At 45.0% G+C, this 22892-nt stretch overlaps 1 protein-coding gene across 1 annotated transcript in view; it reads right to left on the reverse strand.

Annotated features, from left to right (window-relative positions):
* Positions 1–22638, reverse strand: part of SCTR (secretin receptor) — a 28762-nt gene extending 6124 nt beyond the window's left edge. Inside the window, exons 1-7 of the mRNA XM_019629250.1 lie at positions 22447–22638; positions 15375–15472; positions 13966–14098; positions 11690–11843; positions 5245–5305; positions 3940–4009; positions 1342–1433 (exon numbers count right to left, since the gene is read on the reverse strand). Coding sequence (XP_019484795.1) covers positions 1342–1433; positions 3940–4009; positions 5245–5305; positions 11690–11843; positions 13966–14098; positions 15375–15472; positions 22447–22638 — 800 coding nt within the window. The remainder of the gene's footprint in view (positions 1–1341; positions 1434–3939; positions 4010–5244; positions 5306–11689; positions 11844–13965; positions 14099–15374; positions 15473–22446) is intronic.
* Between the last annotated feature and the right edge of the window lie 254 nt (positions 22639–22892).

A 22892-nucleotide genomic window follows, 5' to 3' on the forward strand; every position in this document is an offset into this window, starting at 1 on the left:
AGATACAACACTTACCAATCCATGACCAGTCCCTATATTTTTCTGATCATGCACCCCTACCAGTAAAAAATATCTGAATATGGACCCACCTGAATAACTATTTATAAATTATGTACATATGTGACTGCCACTCTAGGTTTAACATATTATTAGCAAAGCCAGCATTCTTATTTGTTTAATAATAAGTAAGGAGATGTTCTTTCATTTTCTTCCCAGGTTAGCATTGCCAAACTTAGCAAATAAAAATACAGGATGCCCAGTTTAATTTGAATTTCAGATAAACAATAATTTTGTGTGTGTGTGTGTGTGTGTGTGTGTGTGTGTGTGTGTGTAGGGACAAAAAAACTATACATTGTTCATGCAAAATTCATATTGAACTGGGTATCCTCTATGTTATCTGGCAACTTTATCCTGGATGCCCGGCTTCACCCTACACTACCCTAAAGACATCCTGGGGAATCAGCCACCAAGTAACCCAGGCCGCTGCCAGATTCTCAAAATTCTGAACATCATGGAGGAGGCTTCTGTCGGGCACCAATTTGTCTTTAATATCTGTTATGGGCTGCATTGTGTCCCCACTCAAATTTGCAAGTTGAAGTCCTAAGCAGCAAGACCTCAGAAGGTGACTGTATTTGCAGATAGGGCCTATAAAGAAAGAGGTGATAAAGTTGAATTCATTAAGGTGGGGCCTTAGTCCAATCAACTGGTGTCCTAAGAGGAGGCACCCACCAGGGATGTATGCACAGAGAAAAGGCCATGTGAGGACACAGCCAGAAGAGGTCCGACTACAAGCTAAACATAGAGGCCTCGTGAGAAATCAATCCTGCCGACACCTTGATCTTGGACTTCCAGCCTCTAGAACTGTGAGAAAATTAATTTCTCTTGTTTAAGATACCCAGTGTGTGGTATTTTGTTACAGTGAACACATACAGCATCTCTCTTTAACATCTTAAAGGTTTTAAAGTATTTTTGGATCACACATCTTGAAAATCTGATGAAAGCTAAGGTTATTCTCCCCTGAAAAATACACATATCTACACAAATTTGTCTGAATTTGGGTCCCTGAAGCCCATTGCTGATTCACTAGCCTTGCCCCAGGGGTAAGCGCCTGCTTCCTAGGATCCTGCTGAGGTTTCTTATCTCCCCACCTCCAGGACAGTGTCTCAGGTTTCACAATGGACCCACTCCTCTCCCCCTTTTACAATGCGAACTGCTTGGAATTAGGTCCAGGTTTTCCCTTCTCCTCCATCTCCAATGGTGCCTAGCATCAGTTGGGTAAACAGTGGGTGCTCAGTAAATGTGTGCTGACTGAGTGTGTCTAGGTCTTTGCTTTTCACTTACTTATAATGGTTTGCTTCATTTCCTCTTGTTTCTTGGGTTCTAAGTTTTCTCATCAGGATTCTTAGAATGTTTATAAAAAGTATGAAATTAATCTGTAAAACACAAGGCAGACGGGAGGCTAAAGGTGACTTGCATTCCCTGCCATCTCTCCTGGCCCTGGCCCTGCCCCTGGACCTGAGGGCAGAGAAGGAAGGCATGGCAGACAACACCCAGGATGCCCCCAGGATGGCACATCAGTGCTTCCCCACCCCACCCCACCGCTTGTCCTTGGTAAAACAAACTGTCTGGAAGCCAGGGAGGCACAGCACCCTTTCTAGCCCTGGGCTGCAGGAGCTGTAAATTAGCTCACTTGCAGCAGGGTTACTCACCCTTGGAGTGTTGGAATCCCCTGGGGATCTTGTTAAAATGCAGGCCTGTGTGGGCCTGAGATTCTGCATTTCTAGCCAGCTCTGGGGAATGCCCAGCTCCAGGGAGGTCCTTGGACTACACTTTGAGTAGCAAGGCTTTACAGAGAGGTTCTTAAAGTTTAGGGTACAGATTGCTGGGTGCCCTCCCCACAGTGGTTACAGGTCAGTAAACCTGGGGTGGGAAATTTGCATTTTTCAACAAGCTCCCAGGTGATGCTGAAGCTGCTGGTCTAGGGACCACACTTTGAGAACAGCGTCAGAGCCTTATAGAGTCACTTGGCAGCTCAACCACCAGCTCCAGGAAGCCATCCTTGATTACCTCCCTTTCCTAATTCATTGTAGTTAGGAATGATGTCACTGTGTAAGAACACTTGAAATATTTGAAAGGGGCAAATGCATGCATCTGTCAAACACGTGTGTTTGTCCCCTCATCTGCCAATATCATATCTCCCTAAAGGGACAGGAACGGAGTCTCTTTATTTCTTTTGATGCCCCCTCCCCCAACCTCAGTGCCTGAACCTTAGGAAGTTGCCCTCATGGCAGCACCTCTCCCCCCCTTTTCCCCACTGGCTTCAGCACCGTGTTCAGAAGCAAGGATTAGTGGCATCACCCAGCTGGGCGCCCTCATTGTTCATATAAATAGCCTGGGGCCTGGAGACACTTGCCAAAGACATGGCCTGTCTAGGACTCCCAGCCCAGTGTTGCTTCTTTGGGAACACAGCTTCTCAGTTTGTTATGAATCTTACTCTGAGCTGGCTCTGCATGGGGTAAACTGATAAAGGCTTTTTTTTTTTCTATTTTATTTTTTGTCTTACAGTTGTATTTAGTTCAATAGGGAGAGCTTGAAGGTGAAAGAAAAAAAACTCTTAAGAGCCCAAGAATGAGTCTTATATAATGGAATGCTAGGCCCCGTGACAGAGATATTTTACATCAAGAGCGCCCACCCAACATCCGTCAATCGCAATAGACCACAGTCCCATGAAATCAGCCTGGACGTTGGGGCTGGTCGTCCCTCAGCTGGGGGTTTCCTGGGCTGGGCTGTCAGAGTCTTAGAATTACAGAAAGGAAACTGGCTTAAATGAATGAGAAAAATATCCTCCTGTGGGAATGCAGCGATAGCGCATTGGTTGGTCAAATAACTTCAAATGACACGGGAGAGCTCACATCTATTGCTATGTGTAAAAAGAAAAACCAAACAAACAAAAATATGGATACAAAACCATATTAAGCATTTCGAAAAAAAAAAAAGAAGTATATGTGCTCAAAGAAAAAGATAGGAAACAAAAAAGCGCGTGTGTATTTACAATGTATATCTAGTGCTAAATAGTGACTTATGGGTGATTTTATTCCCTTTTTATAAATATATTTTATATCTTCCAGTTTTTTACATGAGTTCTATTATTTTTGAAGAAGGAAAAGGAGAACAAGGTGGTCATGTGATGGCCACCTCCTCCCAACTGGACCCAGGAGGTCACCCAGTCAGCTAGTGGAAGAGGAGGGACCTGCTGCCCTATCCTGCGTCCTCTCTCCCCACTCCAGCGAGGCCATGGAGGGCATTTTCTGTCAACTTATCCTTCAGCCTTGGCATCCCCCTGAGCCCTATGCACAGCTGAGGGGCTGATTCTGTCCATGAGAGAACCCCACTGTGTTGCCCATGTGTCTTTCTTTCTCTGCCCCCACATTCTTATCGATACCCTCAGGCTCAGCAGAAGCACCTGGGAACATAAAGCTAAGACATGTGCCCAGGTCCAAAACTGTAGCCTCACTCAGCTTTTCCCAGCTATACCTACCCTCTCCCTCTGTGATCCCAGCTCAGTGATTCTTCCCAGTTTAACAAGAGGATGCCTAAAAAATGATCAAGACCCCAAATATCTAAGCCAATGAAGGTAGAATTGAGGCCAGCCATTTAGAGCAAGGAGCTCTGCTCACCGCCACGTTCAGTGGCTACTCATGGAAAAGAACTCATGTAAGCTCTCACCTTCTGCCTGCCCCTCACCCCACTCCCACCCACCATTCTCTAGGTAGGGAGCTTCTGGCCTCACATGCTGCTGGTCAGTCTCTGGAAGCTCTGAGGTTTATCCTTCCCAAACCTGGAGGGAGGGGCGCTAGTCCTGTCTCCTCTGTCCCTACTGGCCGGTCACTGTGCAGTCTCGCTCACTGGAGCCCAGCTCAAGGAAGGACAGCCACTTACCAGGATGGACAGGGTCACAGGCCCTCGAATGACCCACCAGACAGACTCATTGGCGTTGATGTCCCAGCACCTATGGAGGGACAGCCAGGCATCGTTAGGAGTGCGGTGCTGGGCTGACCAGAAAAGACTCATTCCCTGAGATGCCCTTCATACGAAGGACCCGTGTTTGTGGTCCTGAGCGTTGTGGCTGTGTGCTCAGCATCATTAGAACGGACTCCCTCTTGCTACCCAGGAGCACTGCTGGGGCTGAGGGAGCAGCGCCCTGTCTCCACGTACATCCAGTGAGCGTCAGGGAGCACATGTGGGTGGAACCTGGTAGCCAAAAGATCCCAGATCTCAAAGCTAGCAAAGTGGCAAACTCAAGTGCCCACAGCAGCCAGGCAGGTGACATCAGGGAGCAAAGTGGCTGGGTGCCTGACATATGACCTCAGGACTCCAGGGCCATGACATGTGGGTGGTACGTGGCAAACTGGAGAGCATATGTGTCTGTTCTAAGGCAGCCATAACTCTGCTCCCACTGATTTTTGCCATAGGAGAAAATGGGAAATCCTGGCAGAACTTTTAATTGTTTTCTAGAGAAGCTGAAAAAAATCCAGATTTTTTTTTTTAAAGTGAATTCACCCAGTTTAAGAAATTATTTTGAAACAATTATTTTGACCGTAAGCCTCATCCAACCTAGTCCATTTCCTGGCCTGGTTGTGTCACTATGCAAATGTTCTGCCTCCTGCTCTGTCATACCGCCTCACTTCCTCCATGGTTTCTTTCAAGTTTTGTTTCCAAGAGCCTACTTCCAGAAGGCCCCCTGGGCTCACTCTGTCCACAGCCTTCACATATTTAGAGAACAAGACTAGATCTATTTGTCCCCAGCAGGAGTTGTTGAGGGTGCAGGTGCCACTCCCCAGGCCTGTCTCTACTCTGCAGGCCTCTCTAACACCCAGGTGCAGGGAGAAGCGGAGGAGGGAGATCTCAGGAGGAAGGAAAGGCTGGTTTGACCCTTAGAGCTTCCTCTCTGAGCAGCACCTGCCCGGAATTTCGCAGCTCTCGTCTGGCACCTGACCTAACCAGAGCGGCTAGGGCAGGCAAGAAGGGAGAGAGGCCTGAGAGGGTGCAGGTGTGGTGCCCCTCTGCAAACTCACACCCCGAGAGAGGTGGGCACTCAGCAGCCTGGCACTCCAGGGAACTCTCCTGTGGCTCCCAGTTTGAGAAACAGGCCTCTCCTAGATAGAGCCAAAGAAGTAGCCATCCTGTTTGAAGAACTGGGTAAATATAAAATACACTCTTGTCCCTCTCCTTCCAGCAACTTACCCAGCATCTTCCACAAAGTGCCTGGTGACAGCCCACGAAGCAACAACAATGGCTGGGGAACCTGAGGATCAAAAAATAAGGAAAAGGGCAAAAGACAGAGGACTCAATTTTCAATACCCATGTGAGGAAAAGGACAATCAGATACCCCAACCCAGATAGGGAGCAGGTGCCACGGAAACCCCCTTTTAAATAAACCCTGCGTGTAGGATTTAAGCATGTGTAGCTTTGTGCTTCAAAGGTGCCAGGGATGTCCTCGGAGCTGAGGCAGCATCAGATGAATCCTGAAGGCCACTAGGGGCTTGGGGTCTCCTAGGGCCCTGGGCAAGACTCGGGAGGACATCTGCAGAGAAGAGAGGGGATGAAGTGATGGTCTACACTCGTGCTGTCCAGGCCAGTGGCCATTTGCCACATGTGGCTATTGAGTGCTTGGTATGTGGCTGGTCCCAATGGAGGTGTGCTGTAAATACAAGGCAGGTACCAGGTTTTGAAGATTTAGTATGACTAAAAGAATGTAAAATATGTTATTAACAATTTTTTATATTAATGATATGTTGAAATGATAATATTTTGGTTATATTGGATTAAATAAAACATATTCTTGGACTTAAGTTCTCCTGTTTCTTTTTACTGTGTTTACTGGGGCTACTAGAAAATTTAAGTTCCCTATGTGGCTCAGACTCTATTTCTAAAGGGCATGCTCATCTCTATGCTGAATGATAAAAGCCCCATCTCTGGGCTGCTCAGTTCTCAGACCTCTAGCAGCCACATTTCTACGCTTGCTCCAGCCGTCCACCCTCCACCCCAGGGAGGAGACTAAAGGATTCTTCTCTGGAGGAACCAAACAGCCCCAGACAAAGGGCCTATAGATAGCAATGCTGGGGACTCCCCAACACAGTGGCCATTTCCCAGCCCGGTCTCCCTTGAGACACATGACCCCCACACACAGGACCTTCAGTCAGTTCTGAAGTGACATGCTTAAATATGAACAGTCAAGGCCACTGCCATCAGAGGAAAGCTGATTACATAAAAGGCAAGGACCAAAACAATCGGGAAAAGGAACTCAGAGGAAACAGATCATACAGCCTGCAGGAGGAGCTTGAACAAAACAACTCCAAGGAATATCATCAGAGAGATAAAAGATTATATCTGCAAGACACAAACAGGATGCTGAAAAACAGGGAGTCTTCAGAGAACAAGGAAGAAGACTTAGAAGTTTACTATAAGATAACCAAGATAAAAAAAAATTCCACAGATGGGATGGAATTACCCAGAAAGCAGGACACAGAGAGTAGAATAAAAAGTCAGAATAAAGAATGAGAAAACTAGAGGTCAATCCCAGGATGTGCACTATCTGATTAAAAGTTTCATAAAGAGGAAAAAAACCTAGGAGGAGGGGGGAAATGATCAAATAGATAATATAAGAATATTGTCCAAGAAATGAAGGATGTGAATTTCCAAATGAAAGGGCCACCAGATGCCAGCAAAAAGGATGAAAACAGACTTGCTTGGGAACACATCCCTATGGCATTTTAAAACCCAGGGGACAGAGAAGGCTCTGCAGCTTATATATAGAGACATGAGTAAAAAGGCTCTAGAAACAGAATGACATGGCATGTCCCATAACACCAGATGCCAAAACAGAAAGCCTTGAAAATATTGGGGTAAAATGATTTTTCAACCTAATTTCTATGTCTAGCAAAACTACAAATTAAGTGTGAAAATTGAACAAAGGTATTTTCAGATATGCAATGCAAAAAATGTATCTTCCATGCACTGTTTCTTAGATACTGGATGATGTGCTCCAACACTAGTGAGTAAAACAAAGAGAGAGAGAGACAAGAAATAAAGGAATAAGATTTGTGAAAGAAAAGAAAGGAAATTCTTTGCATGAAGATTAAGGGAGTTGAGCAAGTCTAGAGAACAATCAGACCAGGAGAACAGGAGAGCCAGCCGAAGGCTCTAGAAAGAACATCGGTGGGGCGGCTGGTTAGCTCAGTTGGTTAGAGCACAGTGCTCATAACACCAAGGTTGCGGGTTCGATCCCCACATAGGCCACTGAGTTGCGCCCTCCACAACTAGATTGAAACAACTACTTGACGTGGAGCTGATGGGTCCTGGAAAAACACACTGTTCCCCAATATAAAAAAAGAACATTGGTGAAGTTAAAAAGAAACAACAACCCACAATGGAGTCACTGTTGCTAAGCCCCACCAAGACTTAACTCCGAACCCAGCTGCAATTTCAACCTCTCCCAGGAGTTGAGTTTTAAACCAGTCAGTCTATAATTCCCTGGTCAGCACCAGTGAGGTAATCTGCCTGATAAGACCCCCCTGCCTTCCCCAAAGGGAAGGTGAGCTTGCCTGAAATAATCTATTCTTTTAACTTTCTTGTCCACCCTCTTTCTGCCTATAAAACCTTCCATTTGAATCACTTAATAAAGACAAATAGATCTTCAGATTTACTCCATGGAATTTTGTTTTTTAACAGTGAGTATATTTGGTTGAATAGTATGCCCCTAGAATTCATATCTACCCGGAACCTTGGAATGTGACCTTATTTGGAAATAGGGTCTTTGCAGGTGTAATTAAAATAAGGTCATACTTATAAGAATGGCAGTCATATCGGGACCTAATCCAATATGACTGGCATCCTTACAAAAAGGCCATGAGAAACACAGACGGGGCATAGAGAGAAGAAGGCCACGTAAAGAAAGAGGCAGAAACTGGGGTGATGCAGCTACAAGCCAAAGAATGCCAAGGATTGCCAACAGCCACCAGAAGCTAGGAGAGAGGCATGGAATGTATTGTCCCTCAGAGATCACAGGAGGAATCAACTCTGCAGAAACCTTGGTTTTGCACTTCTGGCCTCCAGAACGGAGAGAATACATTTCTGTTGTTCTAAGCCACCAAGTTTGTGCCAATTTGTTACAACAGCCCTAGGAAACTAATATAGCAGGAAAAAACCCCCAACGAATAGCAACTAATAGATTTCGTATTGTATTGGACACTTTGGAAAATAGCATTGGAGGGTTTTTTGGTTCTGTTGGAGAATTTGGGAGAACTAATGACAGCAATGTGAAACAAGTAAGTAAAATTTAAATTTACAAATAAGTAAATTTTAAATTATAAATAAGTATTTTTAAATGATTCCATGAAAAATAAAAGATGAAATGTTGGAAAATCACTGTTCACCACTTGGCTCGTTAATAAACAATATTTACATAGCGATAATGACTGTTTGAATATGATTTAACCAAAAACTGTGAAAAACTCTAATGGGAGGATGGAGGTGATGGATGACTTCCATCATCAGGAGTCAACAAATAATGCTACAAATGGACAAATCAAGAAATAGTAGAATATTGTTTAGAAACATTAGAGTACATTTTAGGAGGAACAGCTACAGAGTTACCTCTGGGGAGCAGAAGTGGAGGCAGGAGGTCTCTTTTTTTATTTTAAGCCTTATAATCCTATTTGATTCTTGAAACAAAGTACATGCATGATTTGATAAAAATAACAATTAAAAAAAATTCCCTGCCTCAATTTTGGGGGCTCTGGGTAAAGAACATGGATTCTGAAGGCCACCATGTTCATTGTCTGACATCTTTAACAGAGAGCTGGTGGGAAAGTGAAAGAGTGGTAATAGCACGAGTCAGGGTTCTCAGTGTGGTCCCTGGACCGGTAATATCAGGATCACTTGGGGTCTTGTTAGAAATGGGGAGTCTCAGGCTCCACCCCTGGCCGACTCACTCAGAGACTCTGGAGTGGGGCCCAGCCAGCTGGGTTTGACACTGTGGAGGAGGAAGAAATTTTACTCTACTCTTCTTTATTCTTCCGGCTGGTCTAATAATCAAATCAACATAAGACAGATTCACAAGAGAAAATATCAAAATTAATTATATACTTACAGAAACCCCGCACACATGAAAGAGTCAGAGACACCACATACATGAGGTGTCACCCTTTCTGGGCACAGGCTGATGCCCTAGCCTAGTTGGAAAAGCTTTGAACAAGTATTAAAAACCTTAAAAGTACTCATTCCTTTTGACCTAGTGATCCCTATCTAGGATTCTGTATTACACCTACAATAAGTTTTTGCCCATAAAAGTATTCATCACTATGATACTTGTAATAGTGAAAATTAGAAACAACTTAAATGTCTAAATAATAAGTATTTGTTTAAATGTACCCACAAAGTAGTTAAAAACGTTTATGGAAGAGTTGTGTGTTAATAGAAAGAAGCAAGATTCAAAATTCCGCATACAGAATTACCACAACAATGTGGGGAAAACTGTGAGTAGGAAAAAAAGTCTGGACAGAAACCCCAAAAAATGTTCAATAGATGGGACTAGGGTAATTTTTTTTCTACTTAAAAAAAATTTTTGGCGAAGTTTTACAGTGGACCCAATAGTTAAGCAACATATCTCTGTGGAAACAAGTTTAAGTACAAATTGAGGAGAAGTTACTGCTTTTGCAGGAGAAAGGCTTCTCACAGTTGGAGACCTTTGGACTTTCCTGAGCCCCCTCATAGTCTCTCTGGCGCTGTGTAGACAAAGGGGCCCGGAGGGAAGGAACCACTGCTGTTTCATGGACTGTTCTCTCCCTGAGGCCTGTGTGTAGTAGATGCTCAATAAATATTTGCGAAAGAAAGGAAGGCTCTCGCTATCTCATTTAAACCTCCTAAAAACCTGTGACAGATATCACAATTTTGTCTCCCTGCTAGATGACAAACCCTTCAAGTGATGGAACTGGTTGTTTTCGTAATCCTTATAAGCCCCTCTGAGTATAAAGTAGTGCTTGAAGAAAGTTGATTATGATCCTGATATAGATGATAAAATTGTCCATGTTCATAGAGCGAAATCCTGGAAGATCTGGGAGTCAAGGCTTAATGAGCTGAGCTCCAAGCTGGGTGACTTTTGGCAGAGTCAGCTGCATAAGGCAAGTCCCTGGTCCCCTGGCACTCTGAGTACTGGCCTTTGCAGAGCTCCAGAGATCTGCACAGTTGTACAGCTACTGCTAGCCTAGGGTCATGTGCTCATCAGGCTGCCCAAGGTCAGAAGCAGGAGGGCTCAGTGAGCTCTGCCAGGTCAGGTGACTTGGCTGAAGGTCTGATAAGGAGATAGTTTCCTTACACATAGGATTTAGACAAGCAGAAGAAGAGTGGAGGGCATTCCTGGCAGCGGCACTTCTTAACTAAAAGCCCCAAGAAGAAAGCAAATGAAGCTGATGCCTGGTACACATTACTGTCGCTGTAAGCCTGTGAGTCACCCCCAGGTACCTGGCTCTCTCTCCAGAACCCAGTGGGAGACTTGCATGGGTATGTTTATCAAATGAACAATTGATGAATGGGTGGTGGATGGATAGATGGGTAGATGGACAGATGAACTGATGGACAAATGGACAGATGGATGGATGGATAAATGGATGTTTGTTAATTGTGGAAGAGGAGGTAAGGGGCTTTGGAAGGAGGGTTGGTTCGAATCCTGTATCTCCCCTTGTCTATAGTGTGAGTTGAGTATATTATGTCACATCTTTGAGCCAAGGTTTCTCTGAGGGGGTTCTGAAGTTTGTTATGATGATTAAATAATGCATGTAAAGTGCTGAGCTCAATGTCTGGCACCTAGTAAGTGCTCAAGAAATGGAAGGTGATGTTATTCTCATTGACCAGAAAGGAAAAGGGAAAGAGACGTAATGGGACCTGCAGTTGGCTGTCCTCCTACCATTTCCCGTCTTTCTTAGAAACTGAATCCTGATTTCCTTTGGGAAGCCATGTGGTTTGAGTAGCTTCAGCCAGTCGGTGTATTCCATTCCCTCAGGCCTCTGTCATTGGTTCAGGGAGGTGTATGAGACTTAAGCTGGTCCAATCAGAGTAAACTTCAGATTTTTGCTGGGACACAGCCTGTCTCTCATAAGATGTAACAAGGAAGCCAGCAGCCCAGAAGCTGCCGGCAGTTACACTGGGCACACCAGCAGAAGGCAAAGTAGAAAGACAGAAAGAAACACTGAGCTGCTGGATTCAGCCTCATCTGAAGTTGGTGATCCCTGGACTTCTCAGTTATATGAGCCAATTCATTCCTTTTATGTTTAAAGCCTATCTAAGGCAGATTTTCTGACCCCTACAGTCAAAAGCACCCTAACTAATACAGAAAGGAAGCAAAAATAAGGACATATAAATGGAAGGTCTAAGACAGATGAGGCAACGAGTGTTGGGTGGTATTGAATCATAAAAGGCTTTGGATGCCAGAAAATAATGCTAAATTTTAGCTATTATTTCCCATTTGACAGATAAATAAACTGAGGCCAGAAGGTTAAACATCAAGTAACTTACCTAAGATTACACACGTTAACTGACTTTAAGTGTGGAGCTAGAACTAGAAACTAAATCTTTTGGACTTGGTGCCCTTCCCCACATACCACTCAGCCACCATCCCCACGGAGAAACATACCCCATCCGAGGACAACACATCCCTGCAGGCACTTCCTTTCTGAGAAGAAGGAGATGACGAGGAGTGTGTGCAGGTAGAGGCCTTCCACCAGCAGCCAGGCGTAGTTGGCCACAATGCAGTACTGGAAGAAGACCATGACCAGCTTACAGCCCACCTGGACAAAGAGAGGCAGGTGAGCCCCAGGATGGGCGACTGTGGGCTTCCATCTGGGGGCCAGCCCCAAAGGAAGTGACAGGCTGTGGTAGGGGTCAGGAGCCAGGCCACAGGGTGAGCCTTTGGGGCTCATGGCCATCCCTGTGGACTTCCAATACCAGAAGACTAGGTCACAGAGTTCTCTGGAAAGTGGAAGTTCACAATCCAGCAGGCTCGGTCAGGATGGTTAGTGGGCCATTACAGAAGCAGGAACTGCATTCAAATTCAGGAAGTGGCTGCCAGTTATAACATTGTGTCAGATATTGCCCAACTCCCAGCTCCCTCATTTTTCAGATGAGGAAACTGAGGCTTAGAGAGGAAAAGGGATATCTCAGCAAAGGGTTAAAAATCCTTTCCAGGCTGTTAACCCTGAAAAGAGATGAGGAAGGGACATACCAACTATGTTAGGTGGCAACGTTGATTATAGTAAAAATAGCTCTGATTGGTAAACTGCATCTGGACTGAAGACCTCTAAATGCCTGATGCAGATGCCACAGTGTTGGCCTTGCCAGGTGAGATGACTCTAATAACAGGCATGTCCCTTGCAGGCATCCCTGGAAGCTATGCCTGTGGGATTGTAGGGCTTCTACATAGCTCCCATACTTGCCCCATGAGGGTCCTCTTTCCTTTCACTGAGCTGTCCCCTGGGGAAAGGATAGCTGCTGGGATGGCCTGAGGGCTGCTGCATGGACTGCTATGCGGTCACATCCACAGAGGAGGGGTGCCCACTGCTACCTGCTGGCCAGCTGTGGTTCCCACCCTCTGGCCTCCCCAAGACTCTGATTCCAGGCATGGTCCACGGCTGGCTTGCAAGACTGATGTTAATAGAATCCAAGAAGGTTCCCTGCTGGGCACTGCTGGACTTCTCCACCTCTAGTCAGTGAATTTCAGTCTCCTCACTCCCAGTCTGGAACTGTTACTTTATCCTGGAGATCTCCCTGAGATCTCCCTACTTTAGGGACCCCTCAGTTTGAGTCAGAAAACACACACACACACACACACACACACACACACACACACACACACACACCAAAAAAGCTATAAAACAATACACACTTAACAGACCTGTAAGGAATTACAGATGTGTGTAGTGGAAAGTGGCAGATAGTAAGTGGCTGAACCAATCTCAATTTCCAATCCTCTTCTCCCTCACTTGACCCTGTTTTTGGAGACTCTGATAATAAAAAACTCAATCTCCCAACTTCCTTTGCAGTTAGGTATGGTCACATGACCCAGGTCTCCCTAGTGAGAGGTAGGTAGGAATCTTAGGGAGGGTGTTCTTTCCCAAATGAAAAGGCAAAGACTTCCAAAGAGAAAAATGTTTAACCTTCTACTTTACTCCTTCTTGTCTGGAATGTGGATGTGAGGCCTGGGGTTGCAGCAGCCATACAGCAAACATGTGGTATAAAGCATGGGATCAAGAATGGCAGAGCAAAAAGAGGGAACAGGACTGTGTCCTTCATGGCATCACGGAGCCACTGTGCCACCCCTGGACTGCCCATCTGTGGACTGCTTTTGTGGCAAACAGCGCCCATCTGTTTAAGCCCCTGACGTACAATTTTTTGTTATGTGCAGGAAAAGGGGTTCCCAAATGACACAAAGTAATATTGAAATGAATTAAGACTCACCTGAGCATTCAGAAGGAAGAAGACAGATTTAACAAAATGTGACAGTTTTATTGCAGAGCTGTGTGTGCAGACACAAAGACAGACGCTCACCCTTTTCTTTCTATAACCAACCACAACCCTCTCTAGACTTGGCCATCTGTCTGCAGCTGGGATTTGGCAAGAGTAAAGAAAAGAAGAGCCTTGCTGTGTATCTAAATCCCAGAGCGGCTAAGCCACTCCTGGACACTGGGAGTGGAGCAGCACCCCGCCATGGGCTTCCCAACAAACCGATCTCATATGTCACCCAGACTGGATGTGGGGACGTGGGGCTCTCCCTGAACCTCCTGGCCCAGCCCCAGTACTTGCTCCTTTACCCCAGACATTAAATGCAGCCTCAGCAGGGACTCCAGGGAAAAACACCCTCTCCAAAGTTAGGCCAGGGAAGACAGGCAGGCCTGGGGCAGGCAGGCACGTTACCCTGTGCGTATCACACTGGACGCCATCATCTGAGGAGAAGAGCACAGCATCTTTGATGAAGATGGATAGGGCACGCAGGATGAAGGACACAAACAGGTGCATGTGGATGTAGTTTCGGGTGCAGTGGAGCCTCCTGGAGGGAGAGAAAATGGGGCTATAGGTGCCAGAGATGGAAGGGGCAAGGGCTCAGCCACACCAGCCCCTCCCCCAGTGAACAGGGGAAACCCTGGCCCTGGACATCAGCTCTTTCCAGGGGACACAGCTCTCTATACCTCTCTGGTAGCAGAACCTAAATGAGAACCAAAGCCCCCAGGTGCCCAGTCCACTCTGTCTTGTGCTGTAATTAAAACATAAAAAGCATAGGGGCAGCATTGTAGTCTGCCCTGACCTACTCCCATCTCCAGCTCCCAGAAGTGTTCAGAACAGGTAGGGGGTGAGGGAGGGAGGCCGCCAGACTGGACGGGGGCAAGCAACACAGAAAGTACACAGGCTACAGGGAGAAATCAGATCCAGGCTCTGCCACTTATTAGTTATATCACCCTGAGCAAGCCTTTTCACCCCTCAGAGCCTAAATTTCCTCCTCTGCGATAGTGGACAGAAGTCTGTTACTTGCTCCCATTCTTCAGGTACCACAACCAGGGTTTCCTATTGGGGAACCCATTCCAGCTCTAGTTTGGTTTGACCCCATCCTCCCACCCTCATGACAGACCTGACCAATCAGAGCTCTCCATCCCTGGCCACAGTGATTGGCTCAGGGTCAGGCACGTGACCCAAGCCAGGCCTAAGAGAACTCCCCCAGGACTTTCATTGCAACTAATGGGGAAGAGGCTTTCTTTGCTCTGATGCTGCTGGTCTGGTAGAATGCACCCCTGCAGCTGCTGGTGGCTGTCTCTGTCCCCTCTGCAGAAAGCCTACCTGAGGATGAGGCCAATGGCAGAGCAGACAAATGGAGGGAGACAGAACTAGTTCTGTTGACACCTTTGAGCACCTAGATCCAGCCATGCCTAAAGCCAGATGCCTCTGAACTTCTCAATTATGTGAGTTAGCTTATCTTTGTTTTTCCTAAGCTGTTTGAAGGTGGATTTCTGTTTCTTGCAATGAAGAGTCTGGCTAACACACCTGTAAAATGGGAGTAATGATACCTACCTCATAGCACTGTGTGAAAATTGGAGATGACACATGTAAAGCAGTAAGTTTAGTAATGCTCAGTAAATGTTGAATGCATTAAAGAATGAACAAGGTCACAGGAATTTCAGTCACAGAAACTTTTGTCACAGGTAAGCTTTAGATCAAGGGGTAACAAAGTGGTCCACCCAGACCTTCCTCCTCTGTCCTGAACAGGTAAAAGAGATGCCAAGTCTGTGTCCTGGGAAGGCTGGGAAGATGAAGAGCTGGCAGCATGTTCTCACCGGAAAGCACAGAGGATGCTGAGGGCAACCAGGAGCATCACCAGGGAGGAGCTATAGCCCACCGTATACATGACCTTCAGCTTCAGGAGGTACTTGTGCTGCAGAGAGAGGCATGTGTCAGTCCCACCTGCCCACCTGGCTGGCTCTGAGTGTACCTGCTTAAGGCTGCTTGAAGCCCTTCAACGGGGACTGCTATGCTGGTCATATCCCCAGGACACCAATTCATAGACTTGTAACATCTTGGCTTTGGAAAAAATCATCTGATGCCAATTCAAACTTCTATCCCATGCATAAGGCCTCTTATGTCAACCTGAATTCAAGGCTTTATTTGATTACCTCCAGGGACAAGGAAGTCATTTAGTATGAAACAGTGCAAAATATTAGATAATTTTTTTTCTCATGTAAAGCTAAAATGTTACCTTTTAAATTACACTTATGGGTCCTTTTTGTTTCTGGAGCCACTTAACCTGAATTTGTCTTGTACCTAAGGCCTGTCTTTATTTTTAAAATGAACTTTTCATTTTAGAATAGTTGGAGACTTACAGGAAAGTTTCAAAGATCTTACAGAGAGGCCTATCATTCTTTAATACAGCCATTCCACCCATCCGTACCTCACTTATCTTCTCAGCATTAAACATTCCCTGTGTCTTTAATCTCTTTCCACAAACTTTCACCATTTTGCTCAATTAATACGTTCCAGTAAAAAAGACACCTAGAACTGGATAGCTGAAAAGCTCGAGATATCCTCTGACCAAGGAGAAGTAGAAGGGGGCCATCACCTCCCCTGATCTACACGCTGCACTCCTATTTATGCAGCCGAGCAGGCATTTACTTGTTCAGCAGCCACTTCACACTACTGGCTCATCTTCGATTTAAAAAGATCTCAGTGGAATAGAATAATGTGCCATATAGAGATAAATGTGAAGACCTGCATTTAGGTTCAAAAAATAAACTGTAGAACAGTCTTTGAAAGAATTTAAGTTTAAAAATTAAATTGTATAACAGTTTCAACAAGAATCAAGGAGATAAAAATGAAAATAATAATGGTACACCATTTTTTATCAACCAGATTAACAAATATTTGAAACTAATAATATTCTATGCAGGTGAGGGTATAGTGGAAGTAAAAATTGGTTTAATCTCTCTGGAAAGTTACATGTATCAAGAATATTTAAAATAGACATTCCTTTTAACCTCCTTTTTACCTCTAGGAATTAATGCTAAGAAATAATCATAAATCTAGAAGCATATTTATATGTAAAGATGTTTATCTCAGAACTATTTGTGATGAAAAACACTAAAGTGTCCAACAATAGAAAAATAGTTAACTAAATTATTTTAAATCAAGCCAGTTTAATGTTATGTCGCTATTAAAATGTTGTTTACCAAGAGTTTTAAAAGATGTCAGGACATGCTAAGAATGTAATGGTAAGTGAAAAGAATACAAATTTCACAAGTACAGGGTGATTCCCACTATAGGTAAAAAAAGTGTTAGGTTGAACTATATGAAATCGCCCTTATTTGTAGATAAAAAATGATTGAATATGGGCCATTTCATGTGGTTTAGTCTCATACATGCATAGAAACAAGACTGTGAACAAGATTATTATATAGATGTTAATACTGATTAACTTTGAATGATAAGTTTGTGGATAAGAGTTGTTCTTTTCATTTTCATTTTTCTAAACTTTTCATTTTTCTACAGTGGGTAAGTACTACTTTATAACCAGAAGAAAAGGGTAACTAATTTAAAAAGAAAACAGTCACAGGAATAGTATTGGGGAAGCCTGGCTGACAGCTGTTCATATGAAAAATGACCTTGAGATTAGAATGCCAAAGCTTCATGGTTTTAAGGAAGTGTACTACAGAAAAAGAACACAGTCTTTAGAGCCAAAAGGTGAGGGTTCCAATCCCAGGACTGTTACTCACCAGCTGTGTGATCTTGGGCAAATTACTTAACTTCTCTGAGTCTCAGATACCTCATCTGCAAAATGGGGATAATATCTACCTTGCAGGCTTGTTGGAAGAACAAATAAGGCATCAAGCAGAGTATTTAGACAATGCCAGGCACTTGGATGACACTCAGTGCATGCTAATTTTTCCCCACCCCCATCCTCCATTCCCATCACCCACCCTCCAACATGAGTCAGCCATACGAGATTGCTGTGTAAGGTTATGGTAAGAAGTATGAGGTGTGAGGTAGCTGCTAGCAAAATTAGGCCTACTCTCAGTTACATGAATGGAGAGCTGTGGAGCAGCCAGCCATGTTGGGATGATTGGAGTGTTTGATTCAGTCCTGGGCGGTTTATTTATTTATTTATTTATTTATTATTATTTTTTTAGCTGAGCAATCCTGCCACCTGTTGGCAGTTCAGTGGCAGCTCAGCTCAGGCCAGGAATCAAATCTGCGACCCTGTTGCTCAGAGCTCGCACTCTTGAGGGAGCTCTTAAACAACTGAGCCACTCGGTTGGCCCTCTGGGCATCTTATTTTAAGAGGCACATTAGTAAACTGGAGCATTTCCAGAGGAGAGTGATTGTGTCATCTGAAGAGTGCATGAACTGGAGGGAAAAAAACAAACACACTCAGGGAAGGAAAGTATTAGAACGATTGACATGTAGAAGAAGAGTAAGATTAATATGTGAGCTCCAGTGGGAGAAAGTTACCAGAAAGGAGATTTGACTCAGAGTGACCAAAAATTTCTGACAGCAAAAGGTGACCTTTGACAAGATGGCGGCTGTGTGATATTAAGCTTCCCCACTGATGTGACTAACAATCCCAGAAGCCAGAAGCCACCTCACAGGGAAAAGAGGGAGGACCAAAAGGGCAGGAGGTTGCATTAGATTAATGGTTCCTAGACTTTGGGACATCAGAGAGCAGTGAAATGTCAAAATATTGGAGGGCAAACATGTCAACCATGTTGAGGACGAGTTCCATAGCTGAGGGTGTTGGACTCACTTCCAGGGACGCCTGGCTTTGCAGCCTTCATTTCAGGAGCAGTTTGGGCCAGCCTTTGGCAGCATGAGGAGGCACAGACGGTAAGTATGGAGTGTTCAGGCTGAATAGTCTGTACTGTCCGGTGGCTGGGGTTGTTGATTGTCAAGTGACCCTCAGGTACCTGGGCCAGCTCTCATGCAGACCTGGTCCTGCTTTGTGTCTTTAAGGTCTGATCCAGAGAGAGCCCTGTTCCCAGGAGGGCTGATGCGACCTCAGTGCCCCAGTCCTTGACATGTGCAACTGTATGCCACCCTCCAGAGGGCTTGGGGTCCAGAAGTCTTATTGCTGTCTGTCTTGGATCAAGTTACCTATCTCTCTGCTGTGTATCCTGACTGGGCCACCTTCCTTCCATATCCTCTAGATCAAAGTCACCAGACATTTTCCATAAAGGGACAAATAATAAATATTTTAGGTTTTGGGTGCCAGACGATCTCTTTTGTAACTACAAAGCAAATGAGTATGGCTGTCTTTCAATAAAACTTTATTTGCAAAAGCAAGTGGTGGGCCACATTTGGCCCAAAGCCCAATCTCTGCTCTAGATATGCAAAGTCCATTTTATTTATTTAAGGGGCAGCTCTGCCTGTTCTTTCCACCAATCTGACTCTATTACTGGCATTTGTCAATCATAGAGTGGTGTGTGCCAAGTAATGCAGTTGAAAGAAAATCAACAAATGTACTTTCACCATCATTTGATTAAAAGAAAAAAAAGTCATTTCAACAATAAGAAACAGAATGATTTAAATATCACTAAAAAACAAGGTTTGTGCCAGTTTGTGGACCAGCATTTAGGGACCAGTGAATCATATGGTCTGCAATCCTTCCAATCTTAGGGACTTTTAAATTTTTTTATGTGAGCTGAAGCCAAGGTAGGTCTCCTTTCCACTATTTTTGGACAATTAACTCTCTGACTTAAGTCCAAATTTTGCATTTATCTTTGTCAAGTTTCAGCTCCTTGTTTTGGGATTGTACAGTCTCGATCCTGCCATGAATATCACGGTTAGGGCCCTGGCTCATTCTTTTCCAGATGATTAGGCTAAACCAAAAGTTCTCATGTGTGGTTTTGATAGATACATAATAACTCACTAAAACAAAAGCTTTTTGGGGTCCTCCATAATTCTTAAAAGTGTAAAAGGGTCTCAAAGCTAACAAGTTTGAGAACTGCTGGTATAAGCCAATCACATACCCCAGCCCTCCGCCAGGGATGGTCCAGGGGTGGGCAGGCTCCAGTCACGTAGGGCCAATGAGATGCCTGGACAGGCTGGCTTGCTGGGGGTTTAGGTAAAGAAGCGTCCTCGCTCCTAGGAAGGCGCTGCAGGAAGTCGGGCTCTCCTTCCTGGACATGCAGACATGGGGCAGTCTGTGGTGCAGTCAACAATGGCAGGAGAGTCGCCAGCCTTGGGAAGAAGCGACCAGGGTAGCAGAGAGACAGAAAGAAGCTGGTCCTTGGTGGAGCTTTGCAGTGTTGCTTCATCCAGGAGTCCTGGCATAGTTCTCCGCACCCGCAAGTCCATGAACCACCTTTGCTCATTAAGTCAGTTGGAATTTGTTATGTGCAGCCCAAAGTATCCTTTTGAACCTCCATCATGCCATGCATCATAAGAATGTTCCCTTTTAATTTTATGGAGTTTAAAGGTGTGATACGCATAAGCCCCCTGTCTCCATATAAGTCAATGATAGCAGTGGTAATCTGCAGAGGTCAGAGCCCACCCACCATCCCTCCAAGACCATACATATTCCACTGATCAATTCTTGTTGAGTCTCATTATTAAATTATCCCGTTCTGGCCAGATCTGAAGACCTCACGTGTTTTCCCCAACAGGAAGGCAAGCCCTGGGAGGGAAGAAACTCCATCCTCCATATCGATCCCTCAATTAGACTCCTTCATGTAGAGCAAGACTGATTGGCTAGAGAGAGAGGAGTCTTAAAAAAAATTAAGAAGCGGATGTGGTCTGCCTCCCAGCTTCATTCTTTCTCCCTTAATTCTGCTGCTTGCCCCTCCGTGCTTCTCTAACATGACCCTACATCACCCTCTAAGAAAGATGAAAGCTTATCCATCATATTTCCACTGGGGAGTTTAGCTCACGGAACTGCTAAAAGTGCATCTCCCGAGGGGCACCCACCTTCATGGGGCAGAGCAAGGAGATAGATGGGGAGCATTGGCTCTTTTTGGAGCTACGCTTGGTTTGAATCCTGCCTCCACAACTATCTTTTTTCCCCCTGGACTTCCCTGCCTCTAGATTTATTGAGATATAATAACATACATCACTGTACAAGTTTAAGGTGTATGTCATAATGATTTGACTTACATACATTGTGAAATGGTACCACAGGAAGTTTAGTTAACACCCATCATCTCATATAGAAACAAAAAAAAACAAAAAATGTTTTTTCCTTGTGATGAGAACTGTTAGGACTTAACTCTCTTAACAACTTTCATATATACCACACGGCAGCATTAACTATTGTCATCATGTTGTACATTACATCCTCAGTACTTACCTAATAACTTAAAGTTTGTAATTTTGGACCACCTTCATCCAATTCCCCATCCCCCACCCAGCCTCTGGTAACCACAAATCTGATCTCTTTTACCATGAGTTTGTTTTTTTTGTTTTGGGTTTCTTTGTTTTGTTTTTTTTAGATTCCACATATAAGTGAGATGATACTGTATTTGTCCTTCTCTGTCTGACTTATTTCATTTAGCATAAGGCTCTTGAGGTCCATCCATGTTGCTGCAAATGGCAGGATTTTCCTCTTTTTTATGGCTGAGTAATATTCCATTGTGTATATGTACCACAATTTCTTTATCCATTCATCTATCGATGGACACCTAGGCTGTTTCCACGCTTCGGCTATTGCTAGTAATGCTGCCGTGAACATGGAGGTGCAGATACCTCTTTAACATCTGCCTCTAAGCATTTTCCTTAACCCCTGTGAGCCTCAGTTTCCTAATCTGCAAAATGGAGAAAATAATGAATTTACATGAATCTTTTTGAGGATTTAATGGAATTGTGCATTAAGCAGCTAGCATATTGTAGATGCTCAGTACAACAAATATTTACTGGGCACCTTAGAGGTGCCAGGCATTGTGCTAGGCACTGGGGGCCTGAGAATGAATAAGATTGTTTTCGGTGAGTCACTGCTGTGTCTCCATGCTTAGACCCATACCTCCTCCATAGTAGATGCTCAATAAAGGTTTATTGAGTGAATTAATGCCTTCAAGGAGCTCATATTTTAGTGAGAGAGATGGATGCACAATGCACATGCTGATGATTTAATATAATATGGTAGGTAACAGCTGGACGCCAACACAGTGTATGTACATATTAAGGGAGCCCTTCCTGGGATGACAGGAAGAAAAACTTTCTGGTACTAAGGGCTGGAGTGGAGTTTTGAAGGATATGTACAAATCAGTCAGGAAAAGCGAGGAGGGAAGGGTTCTCTGAAACTGGTGGCGACTTCACAGAGGACCTCTGGAGGCACCCGAGGAAGTTCAGCCCATGGCTTACAGTGTCCCCTTTCAAACCAGGACTGCCCTGTGGCAGAGCTCTCTCCTTCCTATCAGAGCTTGAGACTTCTTTGAGCACAAACATTTATTGAGTGCTTCCTATGGCCAGGCACCCTTCTCAGTACTTCCATGGATTAAGTCATTTAGCTCTCTTGACAAGCCTGTGAGGTCAGAACTATTATTAACCCCATTTCCCTGATGAAGAAACTGAGGCATAGAGAAGTGAATTCCTCCTCCATCTCACCAAGGTCACAGGTCAGGGTTGAGACTCACCAGTCTGGTTCTGAGCATTTAGCCACCGCGTCACTTCTCTTTTGGTTTCATGACTAAGTGACCCCCAGTTTCATGGCGGCAGATGGCAGTTCTCATTGTGCCATGGTTTACACGACCACCATCTCCGATGATGGACCAGGGCAGTGAAGCAGGCCCACTGAACCCCGGTTGATGAGCAGGGGAGGGGTGGGTGGGAGGGGCAGCCCCCAGGTCACCTGCTCTTGGCCCTGGGCTGGCTCCATTCTCTCTTCTCCCAGGGCCCAATCCGAGGAGGGAGAGGAGCTGACAGGCTTACCCGCTTCTCGCTGGCCTCGTTGAATGAGTCATTCACATTAACCCCACAGGCCAGGTCAGGTCTGGGGAAGGTTTCTGACCAGCCGCCCTCTGTACAGTTTCGAAACATGGAACCTGTGGGTACCAAACATCCTGTGGGTGAGCGGTGGGTACAATGGACAGATAGCTGGGTCTCCTGGGTGCCCTTGGCCATACCTTAGGGGCAGCCTGGAGTTTCCTTCTGTCACTGTGTCCTCAGCTACCTTGCCTTGAACTACACAGTCAGCTCCCAAATGGCCCAGCTGATCTTTGAAGAATACGTAAGTCAGTCAGTCAGGAAAAGTGGTGGGAAAAGTATGTAGGCAGGTGGGCCTAGAGGGGGCAAAGACCTGGGCTGTGTGTGTGTGTGTGTGTGTGTGTGTGTGTGTGAGAGAGAGAGAGAGAGAGAGAGAGAGAGAGAGACAGAGA

This window comes from Hipposideros armiger, unplaced genomic scaffold (assembly GCF_001890085.2).
Source record: "Hipposideros armiger isolate ML-2016 unplaced genomic scaffold, ASM189008v1 scaffold_833, whole genome shotgun sequence".
Taxonomy (NCBI): domain Eukaryota; kingdom Metazoa; phylum Chordata; class Mammalia; order Chiroptera; family Hipposideridae; genus Hipposideros; species Hipposideros armiger.